The 20,096-nt window shown below is 41.3% G+C and overlaps 1 protein-coding gene across 1 annotated transcript in view; it reads right to left on the bottom strand.

Moving 5' to 3' along the window:
• LOC138953105 (hypoxia-inducible factor 1-alpha-like) overlaps positions 1 to 12,394 on the bottom strand; it is a 78,761-nt gene extending 66,367 nt beyond the window's left edge. The window contains exon 1 of the mRNA XM_070324889.1: positions 12,220 to 12,394. Within this exon, the coding sequence (XP_070180990.1) occupies positions 12,220 to 12,245 (26 nt within the window). The 5' untranslated portion in view covers positions 12,246 to 12,394. The remainder of the gene's footprint in view (positions 1 to 12,219) is intronic.
• Between the last annotated feature and the right edge of the window lie 7,702 nt (positions 12,395 to 20,096).

Here is a 20,096-nt window from a genome sequence, read left to right on the forward strand (position 1 = left end):
TTCGTCTCATCCGAAAGACTAGCACTTGAACCCACCACCTAGGTTAGGAAAGGGGAGAGAAAATTGCTAACGCCCTGACCCAGGGTCGAACTCGCAACCCTCTCGCTTCCGAGCGCAAGTGCGTTACCACTCGGCCACTCATCTTCAGTGTGCAGAGTGCATGTAGACTTTGTAGTGATATAGGTACACGCGCACCAACGCGAGCAGGTTAGTTTGCAATACATGTACTGTTTTACCCCGATGGGAGGAGTGCCCTGTCAAAAGTTGTTTCGTGATTACTGGCATGAACAAAGGGGAGGGAAAAGGGTCATAATGCAAAAAGAGAAGTTTCGGGGATTCAGTTTACTGATATGACGACACACTTGTACTTTGTAGATTGTCTAATTTTAACAGCAGTTGAACCCAATGATATGGGTTGGTGTGTGTGTGTGTGTGTGTGTGTGGAAGGTCAATGCCTAAAAAACACCAAATATTTCTCTTGTATTAGCCATGTCTTATCTTGGTACACTTGTTTTTTTCCGAACGGTTGTAATGAGATAAAACCATATGTGGTACATTTGCAGTGTACTTAAAGGATCAAAACTATCTTATTAATGATATTTTGAATATACAAAAAATGTTTTCAACACAAGACATCAGAAACAAGTCGCGTAAGGCGAAAATACAATATTTAGTCAAGTAGCTGTCGAACTCACAGAATGAAACTGAACGCAATGCCATTTTTCAGCAAGACCGTATACTCGTAGCATCGTCAGTCCACCGCTCATGGCAAAGGCAGTGAAATTGACAAGAAGAGCGGGGTAGTAGTTGCGCTAAGAAGGATAGCACGCTTTTCTGTACCTCTCTTTGTTTTAACTTTCTGAGCGTGTTTTTAATCCAAACATATCATATCTATATGTTTTTGGAATCAGGAACCGACAAGGAATAAGATGAAAGTGTTTTTAAATTGATTTGGACAATTTAATTTTGATAATAATTTTTATATATTTAATTTTCAGAGCTTGTTTTTAATCCGAATATAACATATTTATATGTTTTTGGAATCAGCAAATGATGGAGAATAAGATAAACGTAAATTTGGATCGTTTTATAAATTTTTATTTTTTTTTACAATTTTCAGATTTTTAATGACCAAAGTCATTAATTAATTTTTAAGGCACCAAGCTGAAATGCAATACCGAAGTCCGGGCTTCGTCGAAGATTACTTGACCAAAATTTCAACCAATTTGGTTGAAAAATGAGGGCGTGACAGTGCCGCCTCAACTTTCACGAAAAGCCGGATATGACGTCATCAAAGACATTTATCAAAAAAATGAAAAAAACGTTCGGGGATTTCATACCCAGGAACTCTCATGTCAAATTTCATAAAGATCGGTCCAGTAGTTTAGTCTGAATCGCTCTACACACACACACACACACACAGACACACAGACGCACATACACCACGACCCTCGTTTCGATTCCCCCTCGATGTTAAAATATTTAGTCAAAACTTGACTAAATATAAAAACAAGTCGCGTAAGGCGAAATTACAACATTTAGTCAAGTAGCTGTCGAACTCACAGAATGAAACTGAACGCAATGCAACGCAGCAAGACCGTATACTCGTAGCATCGTCAGTCCACCGCGCACGGCAAAGGCAGTGAAATTGACAGGAAGAGCGGGGTAGTACTTGCGCTGAGAAGGATAGCACGCTTTTCTGTACCTCTCTTTGTTTTAACTTTCTGAGCGTGTTTTTAATCCAAACATATCATATCTATATGTTTTTGGAATCAGGAACCGACAAGGAATAAGATGAAAGTGTTTTTAAATTGATTTGGACAATTTAATTTTGATAATAATTTTTATATATTTAATTTTCAGAGCTTGTTTTTAATCCGAATATAACATATTTATATGTTTTTGGAATCAGCAAATGATGGAGAATAAGATGAACGTAAATTTGGATCGTTTTAGAAAAAAATAATTTTTTTTACAATTTTCAGATTTTTAATGACCAAAGTCATTAATTAATTTTTAAGACACCAAGCTGAAATGCAATACCGAAGTCCGGGCTTCGTCGAAGACTACTTGATCAAAATTTCAACCAATTTGGTTGAAAAATGAGAGCGTGACAGTGCCGCCTCAACTTTCACGAAAAGCCGGATATGACGTCATCAAAGACATTTATCAAAAAAAGGAAAAAAACGTTCGGGGATATCATACCCAGGAACTCTCATGTCAAATTTCATAAAGATCGGTCCAGTAGTTTGGTCTGAATCGCTCTACACGCACGCACGCACGCACACACACACGCACACACATACACCACGACCCTCGTTTCGATTCCCCCTCAATGTTCCCCCTCGATGTTAAAACATTTAGTCAAAACTTGACTAAATGTAAAAACCATACACGTTGCCACTGAAACACAAATACCTGATGGTTACAATAACCTGCTAGTAATCGTAAGATTAAATCATGTTTTAAACAATAGTTATATTTACACAGAATATATATAATTGTCAGTAAGTACTGGTGTCACATGACTGATGTGAAACAGTTGATTGGCTAATGGCAATGCGCTTAAAAATGTAAGCGCACTCTTGGAGTGGGCTAACTTTTCCAGAGAGAGTATTCTTCCGCCCTTTTCCAAAGCGAGGCTGTGCCCCTTCTTTTGATTTGAGAAGATTCTTCTCATCCTCAGTGTTAGTGACATGTAGCTTATCTTCTCCACATTACCAAATGATGCTTGACCCTAAATGTCCCGCGGCTAAAAGCAAAAGTGTTTTTTTCTGACAGATTTCATGCCCCTGTGCCACAGCGAGTCTAGGCCTATTCTTTCGATTTGCGAAGATTCTTTTCAGCCGCTGTGTTAGTGGCATGTAGCTTATCTACATTACCAAACAATGATTGCTTGACCCTAAAATTTCCCGCGGCTAAAAGCATAAGGTTTTTTTTCTGACAGATTTCGAGCTGGACAAAGCAGCATTTGGAAGTCGACTGATTCAATAGACTGTCCTACTCGTAACGTATGTAGCAGACATCATCAGATCCTCAAAACCTGCGCTGAAACCATAGCCCCCGCACTAACTACCATCTTCAACCATTCCATAGAGACAGGACAACTCCCGAACGACTGGCTCACTGCAAACATCTCGGCGGTCTTCAAGAAGGGCGACAGAAACCGAGCAGAGAACTACAGGCCAGTATCCCTCACATCAGTGGCCAGTAAACTGCTGGAACACGTCATCTGCCGCCACCTTCGAAACCACATTGAGATACACAACATCCTAACTGACAGGAATCACGGCTTCAGATCCGGCCACTCTTGCGAGACCCAGCTTCTCACCACAGCAACAGATCTCCTCCAGTCCTACGACACCGGATCACAGGTCGACGTTGCCATACTGGATTTTAGCAAGGCCTTCGACACGGTCCCCCATGGTAGACTCCTACAGAAGATGGACCACTACGGAGTACGAGGGCCTATCCACGTGTGGCTGACGAACTTCCTAACAAAGCGGACGATGAGAGTGGTAGTGGAGGGTGAAGCGTCCGAAGAAGCGGCAGTCCTATCAGGCGTCCCCCAGGGCACTGTTTTAGGACCCCTGATGTTCCTGTGCCACATCAATGACCTGCCTGAATCTACGAAGTCAACAGTACGACTCTTCGCAGATGACTGCTTGCTGTACCGGGAAATCCACACCTTCCAAGACCACCTCACCCTGCAGACAGACCTCAAACAGCTGGAGATTTGGGCCAAGAAGTGGGGCATGCGCTTTAACGCGCAAAAGTGCTACATCCTCTCCACCAGAAGCAAATCGTCCTACTTATACAGCCTGGATAACGTCATCCTCCAGCAGGTCCAACACAACCCCCACCTTGGAGTACTACTCTCCGCCGACCTGAATTGGTCTTCCCACATCTCCAACATCTGCCGCAAAGCTGGATCAACTGTGGGCTTCCTACGCCGGAATCTCCGGAACTGCCCACAGGAGTGCAAGCGCCTGGCGTACCGTACATAACACTCGTCTGATCCACGCTGGAGTATGGAGCTACCGTGTGGGACCCTTACCTCCGGCGGGACATCGAGAGGCTGGGGAGAGTACAGCGCCAAGCAGCCCGCTTTATCACGCGAGACTACAAGTCGAGAAGCCCGGGCTGCGTCAGTGACATGCTGAAGAACCTGAACCTCCCCCCACTGGAAGAGCGACGCAGGCAGTTACGCCTCAACCTCCTCAACAGGATCTCCGAGGGCCTGATCCCCGCACTCCCTCCAGACAAGTTTCTTGCCCCCGCCGTGAGCGGACGGCGGAGTCGTCCCCACAAGGTTCCAGGGGTATGAAAGCAGCAATATCATTGAGCGGCAAGCTGTAAACAACACACGAGGCTTCCGCATCCCCACCTGCAAGACAGACCAGTACAAGAACTCCTTCGTACGGTCAGTCGCAGAGTGGAATCAGCTGAGTGACGCAGACCTCCCAGCACGACCAGCCCAGCCAGCCAGCGCAGCATCTTCAGCGCTGAGACTGCCGTCATCAGGGCTGCCCCAACACTGACCACCTACAGAGCTCAGTTTTTAACATTTTAATAAGTCACTAAGAGCGAAAAGACATTGATGTGACGGGACTGTATGACTTTTCCCACCAAAGTCAGGACTTTTATTGTATTCGAAATTATTGTATGCGCTCTCCCGCATCCGTTGCGAAGATGACCAACAGTGGTTCCTGCAACGTAACGAATCCAGATCCAGATCCAGATCCAGGACTGAAATGAACGGTTTTCGCATATATTTCAAGACAACTACGATGTAAACAGAATAGGCGAAGGCTTCAAAACATTCTTACCATGTAATCATAGCACCAACCTCCCCGATGAATGCAGGCACATTGCGAGAAATAACATGCCAACTTTATTTTTTTGCGAAGACTGCTAATGAGGGAAAAAACGTGTCACTTTGAGTCGTTTGACATCAGGGGACGCCACTCAGTTGCTTGGGGGTCGTTCATGTTTTTGGGAGCATAGAACATTTCGGTACGTGTTGTTTTCTGTACCAATAATTAATACATAAGGTAAATTGTATGCTAACGGGTACATTTTGCACAACTGTAACTAATACTGTTAGTTGCTACTCGATAAAACGGTACAGAGTGTAATCAAATCGTAAAATGCATGGTCAGCGATGAAACCGTCAATACCCCCGAAATGTGCAAAGCCGACACACACACAAAAGTAGATCGAACTCGACCTGTCCACAATAGACCTTTTCGGTATCTGAGCAGCTCTCGCGAGACACGCTCTTTGTTATGCTTTGAACATCGCGAGAACTTCGAACCTTGGCTTGTGCAGCTCGCACGAGATTGCTGTACCGCATGCTTTGCTTTGCTCTGAAGTTTGCGAGAGATTACGAGAGCTTGGAATACCGGGCGATAGGGTCTATTGATCCAAACGCTGGCAGAAAAATGTGCCTTTTCAAACGTTCTAACGTTACTGACAATATCGTTATTGAAACAATCACAGTGCGCTAAGAGATTTATAAAGCAAATCTTGAAAATAATTCGTTCAATAATTCATTTTCTCGATTTGCTCTATAAATCTCTTAGCGCACTGTGATGTCTCAATGCGCAGACCAGTATCAGAAACGCTTAAAATAATTCCAAGAATAATTTTGACATCTTTTTAGCCATTCTCTCATGTAACGACTTCCATAATTATGCGACTTTTGGCCTTTAAGCAGCACTAAACTATATGGTCATTGTGGCACAAAAACAAAAGAGTAACATACAGAAAGACATTTAAAAAATAAAAAGCTGTGTATATTTCATTGCTATCTATCCATGCAATTGCTGCAAGTAACCCATGAAAACATGCTGCAACAATCTGAACAAGGTAATAATGTTCAACTGTGATGTTGAACCTGCTTTGGTGACCACAGTTTTAAAGTGATACATTTATTTCACACACAACTCTAATCCTTACTAAAGCAAGAGTAGTGTTAGGGACCAACAGTACACAACCCATTCAGAACGTTTGTAACCAACCTTACAAGAACTGATGAAACTGCTGTGGTAAAAATAATATACAGCAGTGCAAATATTATTTTTAACTGTTATACTTATAGTAGTTTTTCAATAATGTTTGGCTGTGTCATGAGAACAACAGCATCACACAAAATGTTACACTGCATGCAGACTTGAGTTTAACACTGACAAGATGTCATATTATTTATGTGTTTTTTCAAAGAATGAGGGGAAAATTGCACAACAGCAGTGAACGTTGCAAGCAAAATGAAGAAAATATATTTTTCAAGGCAGACAAGTAAAAGAAGGTTTGATATCATACACCATTGCAGCTTTCAACGATATGAACCAAGCACTATTCCTGAGCCAACACTATAGAAAATGTTGAAAGTGAAAACCCAGCGTAAAGAAAAGCCTGTACTTGTAGTCAGCTAGCTGAACTCACACTTGAGAAAGGCTAATTTATGCCAGATCTTGCGTCACTTATCGGAACAAAGGTGCACTCACGTGCGCAGTAAAATGCAGGGTGTGACACTCACAAACAATAGTTGCAATAAATCAAATGTATGGAAATGTCTTACATCTAAAGCCAACTGCATAAGTTTTAACTGCAAGGTTCAGTAACTTACAAAGTTACATATATATATATTTCAATTTTATTATGTGAGCTTCTTTAACTGTTTTTAATAACCATCGAGTGTCTGTGCCGAAACTGTGAAAGGCATATTTTGTATGCAGCTCATTTGCTTCATGGATAGGTATACAGGAATTCTGGACTATTGCATTAAAAAAAAAGTTCTGGGCTTTAGTGAAAAAAGTAGATTTTGACAATATATTCCATAAAAATTATGCATGTGGTTGCTTGATAATAAGGATAGTTATATGACAAAAATCTACAGATTTAGCTTTCCCCATCATGACGCAACTTATCGGGATGAGTATCATCAAAAGCTCAGACTACATGTATTATACATAACAAACAAGTCGTGTGAAGCAAACTTAATACACTGAGTCAATCTGTCAAACTCACAGAATGATACTGAACACCGATTCACCAGAAAAACATAGCTGATTGCTTGAAGTCACAAGCCCAGGGGCGGATCAGTTCATTTTATGGGGGGGGGTTTCCAAAAGTATATTGTGAAGATATGGGTGTGAAGGCGCGAAGCGCCGAGCCGACGGCGCGATGCGTCTAGCTTGCTAGGGGGGTCCGGGGGCATGCTCCCCCGGAAAATTTTGAAAAAAAGAATGCAAAATGGTGCAATCTGCTGCATTCTGAGGATGATCATTACCAGTTTCAGGCAGCAGATTTTGTCACTGATTAATACCCCCAAACAACAACAACAACCCCAAAAAACACTTCTTTTTTTTTTTTTTTTGCTGGGGGGAGGGGGTTTCCCCCTCGTCCGCCCCTGAAGCCTGTATGACGCAGTAGCGTAAAGCACTTCACAGTCCTGAAAGCACACTTTTCTTTATTCTTTTAACTTTATGAGCTTGTTTTTATTCCAAACAAAACATATGCTTTTTAGAATCAGAAAATGATAAAGAATAAGATGAAATAATTTTTCGATCAATTACTCAAATTTTAATTAGAATTTTCAAAAACACATTTTATCTGCTTGTGCAGTTTTGTCAATTTTATATTGTGTTGAACTTAACTAAATGTCCCAAATGACAGTGGTCCTGCAAATTCTCCCATATTGCCTACTTTTCCCCCTCAAAATACTGGTACACGTTGTGTTTTCTTATTTGGAGGTGTACTGACCGTTGTTTATAATTTACAGCCATTGTCAAATATATGTATCTCATCACAAAGCTGACAGAAGGACCACATTTATAATAATAATAATAATAATAACGGGTATTTATAAACAGCCTTATCCGAAGTTCAAAGCGCGTATGCCGTGTGAGATGGAATTTTTTACACAATATATCACGCATTCACATCGGCCAGTAGATCAACAGCCTATAGGCGCTGCATCCACCTTTCACGGCCTATTATTCCAAGTCACACAGGTATTTTGGTGGACATTTTTATCTACGCTTATACAATTTTGCCAGGAAAGACCCTTTTGTCAATCGTGGGATCTTTAACGTGCATACCCCAATGTGTCTACTGCAATAGATGAAATAAATCTGTATACAATCTGCTTTTTACATTTAGTCAAGTTTTGACTAAATGTTTTAACATAGACGTGGAATCGAGACGAGTGTGGTGGTGTGTGTGTAGAGCGATTCAGACAAAACTACTGGACCGATCTTCATAAAATTTTACATTTGAGTTCCTGGGTATGATATCCCCGGACATTTTTTTCTCTCCATTTTTTCGATAAATGTCTTTGATGACATCATATCCTATTTTTTTATGAAAGTTGAGGCAGCACTGTCACGCCCTCATTTTTCAATCAAATGAATTGAAATTTTGGCAAAGCAATCTTCGACTAAGTCCGGACTATGGGATTGAATTTCAGCCCGGCAGCGTAAAAATTAGTTCATTAGTTTGCTCATTAAAATCGAATTTTCACTTACAGATCTATGTAAAAATTATTGCATCATATTCCTCAATTTCTCTTGAATTCAAAAAATGGGCTCAGAATTACAGAAAATAGGTCAAGTTAAGTAAGTACTGCGTTTGCACGCTACGCGGAGACTAGCGTGACCCGTCTCGGTCTGTTGATATGGTTAGTCTCGGCGATGACTGTTCTTTGGTGTTAATCTGTTACTTTGATGCCGACAGCTTGACTAAATGTTTTTATATCGCCTCACGCAACTTGTTTTTTTTAACTTGGCATCTTTTTAAAACAACAATCACAATCAACTCTACAACTTCGAGTATGAGCTAAATGCAGGCATTGAGGCAATGGCAGTGGTTATGAAGACCTACAACTACAAGTAGAATTTCTCACCTACATCACAGGGTAACAAATTGTGCAACAGTCTAGAGATGTTGACAGCTGGTGCACAAATGTCAATTTCATCACAGAAAAGCAGCAAGTACAAAAACCTTTCTGGAAGTTGACTGCTGGTTCCACACATTTGTTACCACTCACATACATCATGGTGTGGGTTTTTTTCTGTACAAACAGGAAGAAACTATAATGCCAGACTGTCAAATTGTGCAATACTGTTTCACAGCCAAAGGCACCAACACTCTATGGTTCAATTTGAGATCACTAGTTTCTGACCTTGTAGGTGTAACTCAGCTGTGTGGTTCAAAGTTAACTCCTGGCTTCCTTGAATGATGCTTTGACATGCTACCAGTGCAAACTTGTACATGTATGTAATGCCTATCCAGTCCATCATTGAAGTTCCTGCTGGTCAGGGCAAACCCTCAGAGGAAAACTTCAAAAGTATCAAAAAGGCAAAACAGACAAGGAGATAGGCTCAGAGCCTGGCAGGGGTCGGATGTAATCATTCAAATTCATACCTTCTGGACAGTAAGCTGCTTTTAGTTTAATACCTCTGAAGATTCTAGATTTTTACACGGCTAAGCTTAAGGCTTGGATTTTGGGACAAGATACCATAATAATTAATGTGCATTTTTTTGCTTATGGTGCAAAAAACAACAACACAAAATACATCTCACCATGATCTTAATCAAAGTTTTTACTTCTGATCAGACTAATAGGCATTCAGTCATTCGCAAATTTCAGAGAAACACGAAGCAATTTTTCTCTTATCAATTCAGTAATGTTCATTAGTTTTCAATAAGAAAAAAGTTCTTTCATTCCAGCGATCACATGAACACTATACTGACTTCAACAGAAGAAATGTTCTTGCGGAGATACACAATGAGTGGGTGTTGACCAACTCTTTGATTATTGATCATAAGCTACCCAAGGCCTCTGTGGCAGGGTGGAGCAGCCCAGTTTCCAAGTTTTTTTGCATACTGCTTGTGCAAGTAGACAACCATTGCACCACATCACCTCATCCTCTCTCTGGGGTCTTTCTCCTCTCCTTTTGGGTGTGTGTCTGTGTCATTGTTTGTGATTTCTCTCTCTCTCTCCGTTTCCACCACCACCTCTCTCAGCCTCTGTTTTCTTTCTGAATTTAAAGTGTGGTGGTGTGTGTGTGTGTGGGTGTCACTGTGTGTGCATGCGTGCACGCATGTTTTTGTTTGGATGAGACTGAGATGGAGAAAGAGAACATAGTCTAAGTGTGTGTGTGACTGAGAGAGAGATTGTTTTTGTGTGTGAGAAAATAAGTATGTGTGTAGGTTTGACAGTTTGTAAGGGTGTGTGTGTGTGTGTGTGTGAACGCTTGTTCTTTCTTTCTTTATTTGGTGTTTAACGTCGTTTTCAACCATTCAAGGTTATATCGTGACGGGTGAACGCTTGTGGGTGTCCTTCGCTGGGGGTATGCAATGCCTTAGCTGGTTGACTGTGTCAAAGGCATCGCGCTTCTTATTGTTAACTTGTTTTGGTGGCTTCAATTTTCATCTTCTATCTTGCAAAGCATGTCAAATCAATGTCGAATGCCCCCAAACAGTGAAAAGTGCAGTATTTACTCAAGTTTTTGAAGTTCCGATTTTACTAAGCAAAATAAAACCAACGCTGATATAGTGCTAGCTCAATCCAGCGTAAACTTTTCCCTCTTTGTTATCAAACTTTCTTCTCAAAGTCACACTTACTCTCTTCACAAAATGTATCTTTATAATTTACTACCAAGGTTCAGCCTAGAATGAAAAAAACGACCATGGGTTATTTGACCCTCTCAACCAAATTTTGATTGGACATACCTGATTATCCGATGGTGCATTTATTTTTAAAGCCTCCCCCACCGAACACAATTTTTTGTAATTTTTTGTCTCGAGGAGCTTTAAATCTGGTGCCATCTGAGCACAGAATTTCTCATTGTACTATTACTCACTACTATCATGTTACCAAATTGTGTGTGTTTGCGTTCTGATTTCAGAAAGACAAGAATACATGTTTTAACTGTGCATAGGGTGGCATTCTGGTTCGATCATTAACATAAATAATGCTGATGCACCCTTTGACCCAAGAACAGAATTCTTATCGGTCATTCCTACTCCTAGATTTTATTTGTCAATGGCACAAAAATAAATTGAACAATGTACCACATGTACAATACATTGATGAAACTTTTCATGCTCAATTTTTGTTTTTTCGATAACAAAACAACTAAACTGGTTAACAACACTTATGCAAATGAGTAGTCGAATCCTACCTTGATAGCCAAACTATAATTACTAACTAAACTTATTTACACGTATATCTTGTTTCTTATTTGCTCTGTAATTACAACCTCATTAATATAAAGGTTTTCAGGGCCGGACTACCGGGGGGGGGGTGGTTATGGGGGTTGCGCAACCCCCCCCCCCCCCGGGATGGGGGGGTGGTTATGGGGGTTGCGCAACCCCCCCCCCCCCAAGCCTAAACATGTACCTCACTTATTTAAAACATTTTTTATTATTGTTTATTTTATGCCGTTTCATGCAAGGAGCGACCATTTTTCTATCTCAGAATATGTCCTACCCATCAGCTTCAGGGGGCAAAGCCCCCTGACCCCACAAGGGGCTCTGCCCCTTGACCCCGCCAGGGGGATGTTCCCCCTGGACCACCCACTGGCAACCCCCCCCCCCCCCTCCTCTTAGCCTAGTCCAGCCCTGGTTTTTATTTAAAAAAAAGTTCTACAAGCAATAACAAAACCCTGCATTGATTGTTGTTTGTACCATACGTACTCAGGCCTTTTCTTTTAGTAACACAGATTTACCATGTATTAATTATGTGATGTAAAGCCTATGCAAATTGAATGTTTAGTTAATTTTAGCAGATCTGTGTTCCATACAGACTAATTAGACTATATTGAGATAAATCCCCAGAGTAACCAATCTGCTCAGAACTTTTTTTAAACGGCCAGCTTGCACTAGAAACTAAGCAACATGGCTCCAACTAGTACAAGGCTTAGTTGCAGTCGTTCACAACGCACTTGGAGTGATTCAGGTCAAAGTCTAGACGACATGCCAAACCCAAAAGCTATTCGCCTGTTCTTGAAACGTGAAACCCCCGGCTTTTATTTCCAGTAAAACCAAAGTTGAATATGAAACGAGGAAGGATTCCAGACATTTCTGGGAGCTTCCGTCAGCTGATCACACGTTCCTCACTGACCAAGTGCTACGCTTCGAGGCTCAAGGCGCTTGACACGGAAAACAGCTTCGTCTGCTGGTGACTACAAACACATAAATCTTACTCACTTTCTCTTGTCCTTCTTGTCCTTCATGGTGGAAACACTGTCGACAACTTTGTAGCACGTAAAAATACTCCTTGGAAAATGTTCGAGTGCGAGTGATTCGACCAAAGATGATGCGGACCTTGATATGTGTGTCGGGCTACTGATGAAAACACTGGTTGTGCACAACCACCGATGACGTCAAGTGCGCAAATCTGTGTCGTTTCCGGTGACCAATCAAACCGCGCGGCGCGAGCGAGGGGGGAAGTCTGTGTGCTCTGCCGCTCGAGCCTTTCGCGTTTGTTCGCCACAAACATCAAGACTGCCAGGAGGACATTACGTCTTTAAAAATAGCACCCTTTTTCAGGCCTTACTCTTTTTTGGGCGCCTTTTCTCCCATATAAAGACTGAAACAGATGTCAGCCAAGTTGGCTCATTATTGTTTTTCTCACTTCTTCTTTTGAACAACTTTTACTTCGGAACCGTCTGAAATCAGCGACCGTGCCGCGAAAAAAACCCGAGGAGGCGTGCCGATAGAAACCACGCGGGTTAGGGGGAAGACTTTACCCGATGCTCCCCAGCATGTCGTAAGAGGCGACTAACGGATTCTGTTTCTCCTTTTACCCTTGTTAAGTGTTTCTTGTATAGAATATAGTCAATGTTTGTAAAGATTTTAGTCAAGCAGTATGTAAGAAATGTTAAGTCCTTTGTACTGGAAACTTGCATTCTCCCAGTAGGGTCATATAATGTACTACGTTGCAAGCCCCTGGAGCAATTTTTTGATTAGTGCTTTTGTGAACAAGAAACAATTAACAAGTGGCTCTATCCCATCTCCCCCCCCCCCCCCCTTTCCCCGTCGCGATATAACCTTCGTGGTCGTTGAAAACGACGTTAAACACCAAATAAAGAAAAGAAAGAAAAGAAACGGTATGTAAACATTTCCGTTGGCCTGAAACTAAAAGATCAACACCGCTGAAAACTTGGGATCATTGAAATTCGTTTACAGGCAGGCAGGGTGTGCCGAAGAAAAATTTCCATTTTTATGTAATATTTTAATGGACAATAAAGTGCTGTTATTGTTATTGTTATTCATACAAGTGAGGCGCTGCCGGTCCGCCGTCGGGATGCGAACATAAAGCCTGTGATTTTCTTTGATTTTGATTTTCAACATGCGACATCTATATGTTTTTGGATCCACTGAGGAAATGATAATGCAATTATTTTGAATCTCTTGATAAAATTTAATTTATTTTTTATAAGAATTTTTAATGAACAAATTAAGGAATTAACTTCTATTTTTTAAGCCGGCTTCCAAGCCGCTGAAATGCAATAAATCAAACCAAACGTTAACCATAATTATTGATTTTAAAAGTAACATTTTTCAAAATTTGCTTTGTGTTTGTTTGTTTGTTTGTTTATTTGTTTAGTTACACGAACAGTTTATTTTAAACCTGAGACGCGGTGTACTCTTCTGCCGCGAGGCCTGACTGGCCCACAGCGGCCCGAAATTCATAAGTTAAAGGCACAGTAAGCCTCCCGTAAACCATCACAGATACTGTTAGGCTTTTACACACAGTACAAACACCCTTTCATTTAAACACTCACACCGCTTGAGAACATCCTAGGTGCCATCCGTAAAGAGCGAGCAATTTTCAAAGAATTTATTTTTGCGTGGTTTATCTTACCCCTGAGCCATCGTGAACCTGTGTCATCTGTGAGCTTATCTGCAATAGCACGTTATTATGTACTTCTGACTATGCACGAAACAAACGGCTGTGGTTCACAAGAACTCTAGCGATGGCTTTTGACTGTTCAGAGGAACTGGCGATAGGCATAAACCGTCGTCTGCTACGAGAACCACGACCTTGCGTGGTGACCCTGCTTCCGGGCTTTTCTTTTTTCAAACTTTCAAAACTTCGAATTGTACTGATCTTGTCTTGATGAAAAAAGAATTCTTTTATGATTTAAGAATGTTTGTATTTATTAAGCTGTCAATTTATTATTTAGATTTTAAAAGTTAGGTCTAGCGCCAAAACGCACCACAGTGGGATTGTGTGAGGAGACGATCCGCAAAATTAATTCTTTGAAAATTGCTCGCTCTTTACGTAGGGCACCTAGGATGTTCCCGTTCGGTGAGCGTTCAAATGGAAGGGTGTTTGTACTGTGTATAAAAGCCTGACAGTATCTGTGATGGTTTACGGGAGGCTTACTGTGCCTTTAATTATGACATCCAGTAAGTTTTCTGAACTGTTCAACTTTAACCTTCGCCCGACCGGGTTATCGACTACACACGGAAGACATCGTGGGGCCGTGCGGACCCATGCTTCTCAAAGAAGGAAAAATATGCATACCCTTCCGTAGACCCATGCTTTCCAAAGAAGCAAAAACGTGCATCCCCTTCCGTAGACGCCGTGGTTAAATTTCCGCGAGAAGTAATTGAATTAAATTATTAATTTAATTATTACCGTGCGGAGCTTCTCAAAAAAGGAAAAACGTAAATACCCTTCAGTAGACGTCGTGGGGCCGTGTGGACCCACATTGTTATGTCAGTATTAATTTCGCTCCACGCGACTTGCTTATTAACTCCAAAATCAAACAGATCGTAGAAAATGATGTTTAGAGCCAATACCTGAAGGTTTGTGACTTCTCTCCCTAGTTTTTATGTAAGTTCCTTCTTTGAGAAATATGGGTCCGCACGGCCCCACGATGTCTTCCGTGTGTAGTCTAAATTTGACTTTTGTTTTTTTAATTACTGCTCGCTGAAATGTAATGATCTTTTAGGACATAAGAGCTTTCTAGGTGTCTGAGGCATTCTTAAAATCTCCTTAAAAAATTCTAACTGGTTTTAAGAGATATTTGCAATTAAACACCCTTCTGGGTCCACACGGACCTACGACGACCGGCGAAGGTTAAATGAGTTATCGAAATTACTTAAAACGCCGCTTTGGGAGTTTACTATTTGTTTTACTTTTCATTAGGACGAAACGTATTGTCAGAAAATCAGCTTCAAGACTCTCAGTGTCGCTGATTTCACAATACGGTTCTATGCAGTCACGTTCTCATAGCGGTAAAATAGCTTATATAGCTTCAACTAAATCGATTCTACTTCAGTGACTTTAAAGGCATATGTACGCGCTCCCGTGTTTACAAAGTGTGGTTTGCCCACAATCGATGTCAAATGCATCATAAGGCCATATAATGACGATATGTCGCAATGCGCGGACCATATACATGCATTACAGCTTGTTCTAGCCTCTGAAAAAGTGAGGATGTCAACAAAGACGCGGAGTTATTTCCCTTGCGTCAACGTTCCCTCTGTTGGCAAATCTATAAATAGGACGATCTAGATCAAAATAAAAATTCAAATATCTCAACATTTAAGGGGTCCTAGACCACAATATTTTGCAGGGAACTTAATTTAGCATGTCTCCAGCTGTTGGTAAAGCAATTAGCGTGTATATTCATCGAGTTAATATGCCTTTAAGTTTAATTCTTGAAGTTTAAAGTTCACTGATAACACTGATGGGCAGGGTTCTGTGTCTACACATCCGACAATATCCACTTCTGACCGTGATAAGCTTACTCCAAAATATATTAGCGGGCTTATTTTCATCGATCAAAATCTGACATAAGACCTATTAACTTAGTAAGGGAGCAACCCCAAATAAAATCAGGACTGGAAATGACTGAATCGCCGCCGCTTTAGTCATAAGTCGTACCAGTTTCCGGCGCTCAATAAAGTGAACTCTCCCGGGCAAGACAAAAAGCAATTTGGTGTGCGTGATGGGCATCATATCCCGAAAGTGAAAGAGACGCCCTGACACACTAAAAAAAAAAGGCATAAATCTGATTTCAGCAAGTGTGGCCGCCTCGCTTGCGTGTTTGACGTCTGCAAATCCGACCTTCTGACTCCACACGAGCTGATGGAAGAGAGCTTCACGACGCCGGTTTGCCGCAAGGTGTCCATTACAGCTGCAGACCTGACTGGGTTCAGCCGTGGAATCACAACATCAGTGCAATTTCAAGTCTTCCACATGCGCGTAGATGTGAGTGAATTAAGTGGAACGACAACTGATAAGTGGCACACGCATGTGACGTCAAAGAACCTCGGCTTTTGTGGGGAAAAAGGGTTGGGACTACATTTCTAAGCCATATATAAGAAGCCAAGTCTGTGCGTTTTTCTGTTTTCATCAGTGATCATCAGCTTGCAACACTTAACAGTGAACAACGCACGCATATATATAATATGTATAGTGACATGCAATTAAACTTACATATTATACAACGATTCTACATTTACGGTATACAGTGTCGCGAGCACTGCACGCACGCATGTAAGCCTACATACGGACACACATGACGCACACACATACTATACACACAGGCACTGCCACACACTGACACACACACACACACACACACACTGCCGGACACACACACACACGAGCACACACACACACACTGGCACACGCGGCACACATACATACCGTCACACACACACACACACACACACACACTGACACACCGCGGCACGCACATACGCACGATCTGGCAAAATCAAGATTCCATGAATGAAGTCATTCAGAACTCTCCCAAGACCCCTGCCCATCAGATAAAATGACGTAGAGAAACAAAAAATGTCAGTGAACAGTTGCCTCCTAAAGACACGATTCGCTAATGTGATAAGCATTGAAGATCATGCCAAAGGCGACTGTTGGATTAATCTTAATGTGGAAAGGTGTGATTGTGGCTGTTTATGATGAATATTGGTAAGCTTACTGATGGAGGACCAGTGTACAATGAATCTGTGAAGGGGGAGATGAATGTTGAGCGCATAATGTTCTGAGTTCCTTTGATTGTTTGTTTGTTTGTTTGATTTCTTTTGTTTAATTAAATCCCAGAGCCCATGTCCGTGCTTCATCCATCCGTACTCTGACCCCTCCACTTTCTTGATCCGGCTGTTTCTGCCAACAATACCCTCACCGTGACGGCTTTTGTAAACAATCTTGGCACACCTATATGTATCACCCACCATACTGACAAGAAAGACACCTCCAATACAAGAACCCAAGCTCGTAGCCTATATTCAAGGTCAAGGCAACTGGAAAAGCTTTACTATTGTGTTAGACGTACCATATTTTCAAACTTACTGTTAAATACATTGATGCCGAGAATCTCACATCATTTTGTCATCATTTCTTTTAGACAACGAATATACTGAAGTTTGACATTTTAACATTCTGAGATGGTCTATTAATTACGAACCACAGCTAGAAAACAGTAAAAGATAAATGTATTTTCCAAGGTGCTGAGGCGGAGTGTAGACTTTAACGCGTAAGGAATGTTTCCAAACTCCTTTAATTTCTAAATCCACTAACAATTCAGTACATTTCAAGTTAACCTCAGTCGGTACAGTCATGCGCAGTTAACGGATGATCGAGCTTCCACGTGCTGTCTGTGAGGTCAGTGTCACCTTCGATGCGTTTAACAATTTAATCAGTCACCGTCAGATTCTGTTTGTACCATAAATCCGCGTAAGTGCAGAGCTTGGACAGAATTTTGTTCTGTTAAAGTAGGTGTGGTTGTATCTTTTACATCGTGGAGTTTGATGTAGGGCATGCAGGGACACCTCCAAACCCCGTGAACAAATTCCTGCTCTTTGTCTTCTTCTTTTCGATTTTTCTGTCTTAACAAGCTTTACTTGAAGTTCTTCTGGAACAATAAGAAACCAACTGAACGTAGAGCGATGTGCGCTACTGCGTGTCATAGGATAAAAATGCCTGCCAAAAAATCAAAGAACAAAATAATATTCTGCTGCAACAGCATGTCGGTGTAAGTGCGCATACACAAGGGAAGGTCTGTCCAGAAGAAAGATCGAAATGATTGCACACTTCGGCTTCAGCTTGTGTTTGCTCCTCTTGCATGCTTCAATCCAAACTGCAACACTGCCCCCCCCCCCAACTCACCACATGCACATCCCTTTCGCTACATACCTCCATATCCCCACCCTCAGTACAGCCTCCATCTACGTCTTCAACAATAATGTTGTAACGCTGGCACCAAAAGTGATATAGAAAAATCACAATGATCACACAGATTTCGTTGTCACTGATGATTGCGGAGAACACTGCTGAATAACCAATGCCACAGCAAAATAAGGTCAGACTTTTGGCGCTAGTGTGGCGCCATACACATAAGTCCGGCCGAAGTGTTAATCATATTAAGGAATACATTTATCTTTCTCATCATCAGTGACAATTACAAATATCACTCTTGAATTGCTGACGTAATCTTGTTGTAAATGCAAGTGTTTAACTGTTAGCTTACCTCAGTCCCAGGCGCAATGTTGGTTATTCTGCTGCTTTAAAAATCTTTAAAAAAACCAAAAACTGATGACTGTTGGTGAGACAAACAGTATTAAAAAAAAAACCAATAAAAAAGCCTTCGCTCACCAAAGAGACTGGCTGCGCATAACTCTCACTTACTCTATTACAAGTGTCGTATGCATTTAGAGCGCTTACTTCCCTTTCTTTATTAGAATTTTACACACCAAGACAAGGACTGCATTCAGGACAACAGTAAAAAGTGAACCAAAAGCAAAAGCGAAAGTAAAAGCAAAAAGCAGTGAACAAAAAAATAAATGACAAGAGGCGAAGCCTTCAAGGCTCCCGTAAGAAATCGACAAACACTAACACAAACTCATTCACTCCGTCACACATACACACACACAGTAAGCATAGGTGACACGGTGCATAGATATCCCTTGACCCGTCTGTATAGATCTATGCACGGTGCAAGAGTGGGAGACACTAGATCTAGATCTGTCTGTCTGTAGCCTACTTACGAGGACACGACTGCCAGATCGACACTGCGCTTTCGACAGCGCTGCCTCGCGCACACACTGGAAACACGCTGTGCAGATTAACCTGTAGGAAATCTCCTTTGGTATCTTCTTTATCTATTTTTTTGGGTCTACGAAACCGAACAATGTGAAATCGTCTTCCCCGAATCGGCGAACTGCAGCTGGGTGAGACCTATATCTATACCACAATCCTTCACGCGATCTGACTTAACCTTGACCCCTGACCTGGTCTACATACCACACACTACACAAACCAGTCACCTGTTTTTACACCCCCCCCCTCCCCCCAAAACCCCTCACCACCCGTTTTCTTTGGATACACACTTTAACTACATACGTGCCGACGAAATGTTGATCATTGCTTCAATACTTTGAAGCTGTTGCTTGGATAATAACCAGGTAAAATTAGTATTTCGGTGTTCAGTCAAATGTTAAAGTTTCTATCACACACATACACACATACACACGCACAGACAGACAAAATTTAGCATCGCATAGGCTACACCTACGTGAGCCAAAAACGAGAAGGGGACAGATCCAACCGGAAAATAGAGTGAAATAACTCAAGTCCTACAAAATTAAAAATGAAGGGGAGGGAAGTGGTAAGAGGGTGCATTTAACACCCACCCCCACCCACCCACACGTACACAATGCTTATCAAAACTGATATTAACAATAAACATACAAATACCTTATTTACAACAAAAGTATACTAATTATAAATAAATTATTTGCTTTTTTGGTTCACTTTTTACTTTTTTCCTGAAGAAGTTTCCATATGCGAACACATTGACGCTGTTTTATGCTGTCCTTTGTCATTTTCACATGTGGCTCTTTTTTCTGAGGTGGAGGCATACTTTCGCGATTGTATTTTTCTGATAAAATATCGGTAATTCTGTAGTGTTCTTTATGATTATTAATTGTAATAGAAAGAAAAAAATCGATCACTGTGCGTAATCTCTGAAAAAATACCTCTAGTATGCCAACATATATAATATTATGTCCCCTCTAAACATTTATATACAAACAAACAAGGAAAA

This window comes from Littorina saxatilis, linkage group LG17 (genome assembly GCF_037325665.1).
Source record: "Littorina saxatilis isolate snail1 linkage group LG17, US_GU_Lsax_2.0, whole genome shotgun sequence".
Taxonomy (NCBI): Eukaryota; Metazoa; Mollusca; class Gastropoda; order Littorinimorpha; family Littorinidae; genus Littorina; species Littorina saxatilis.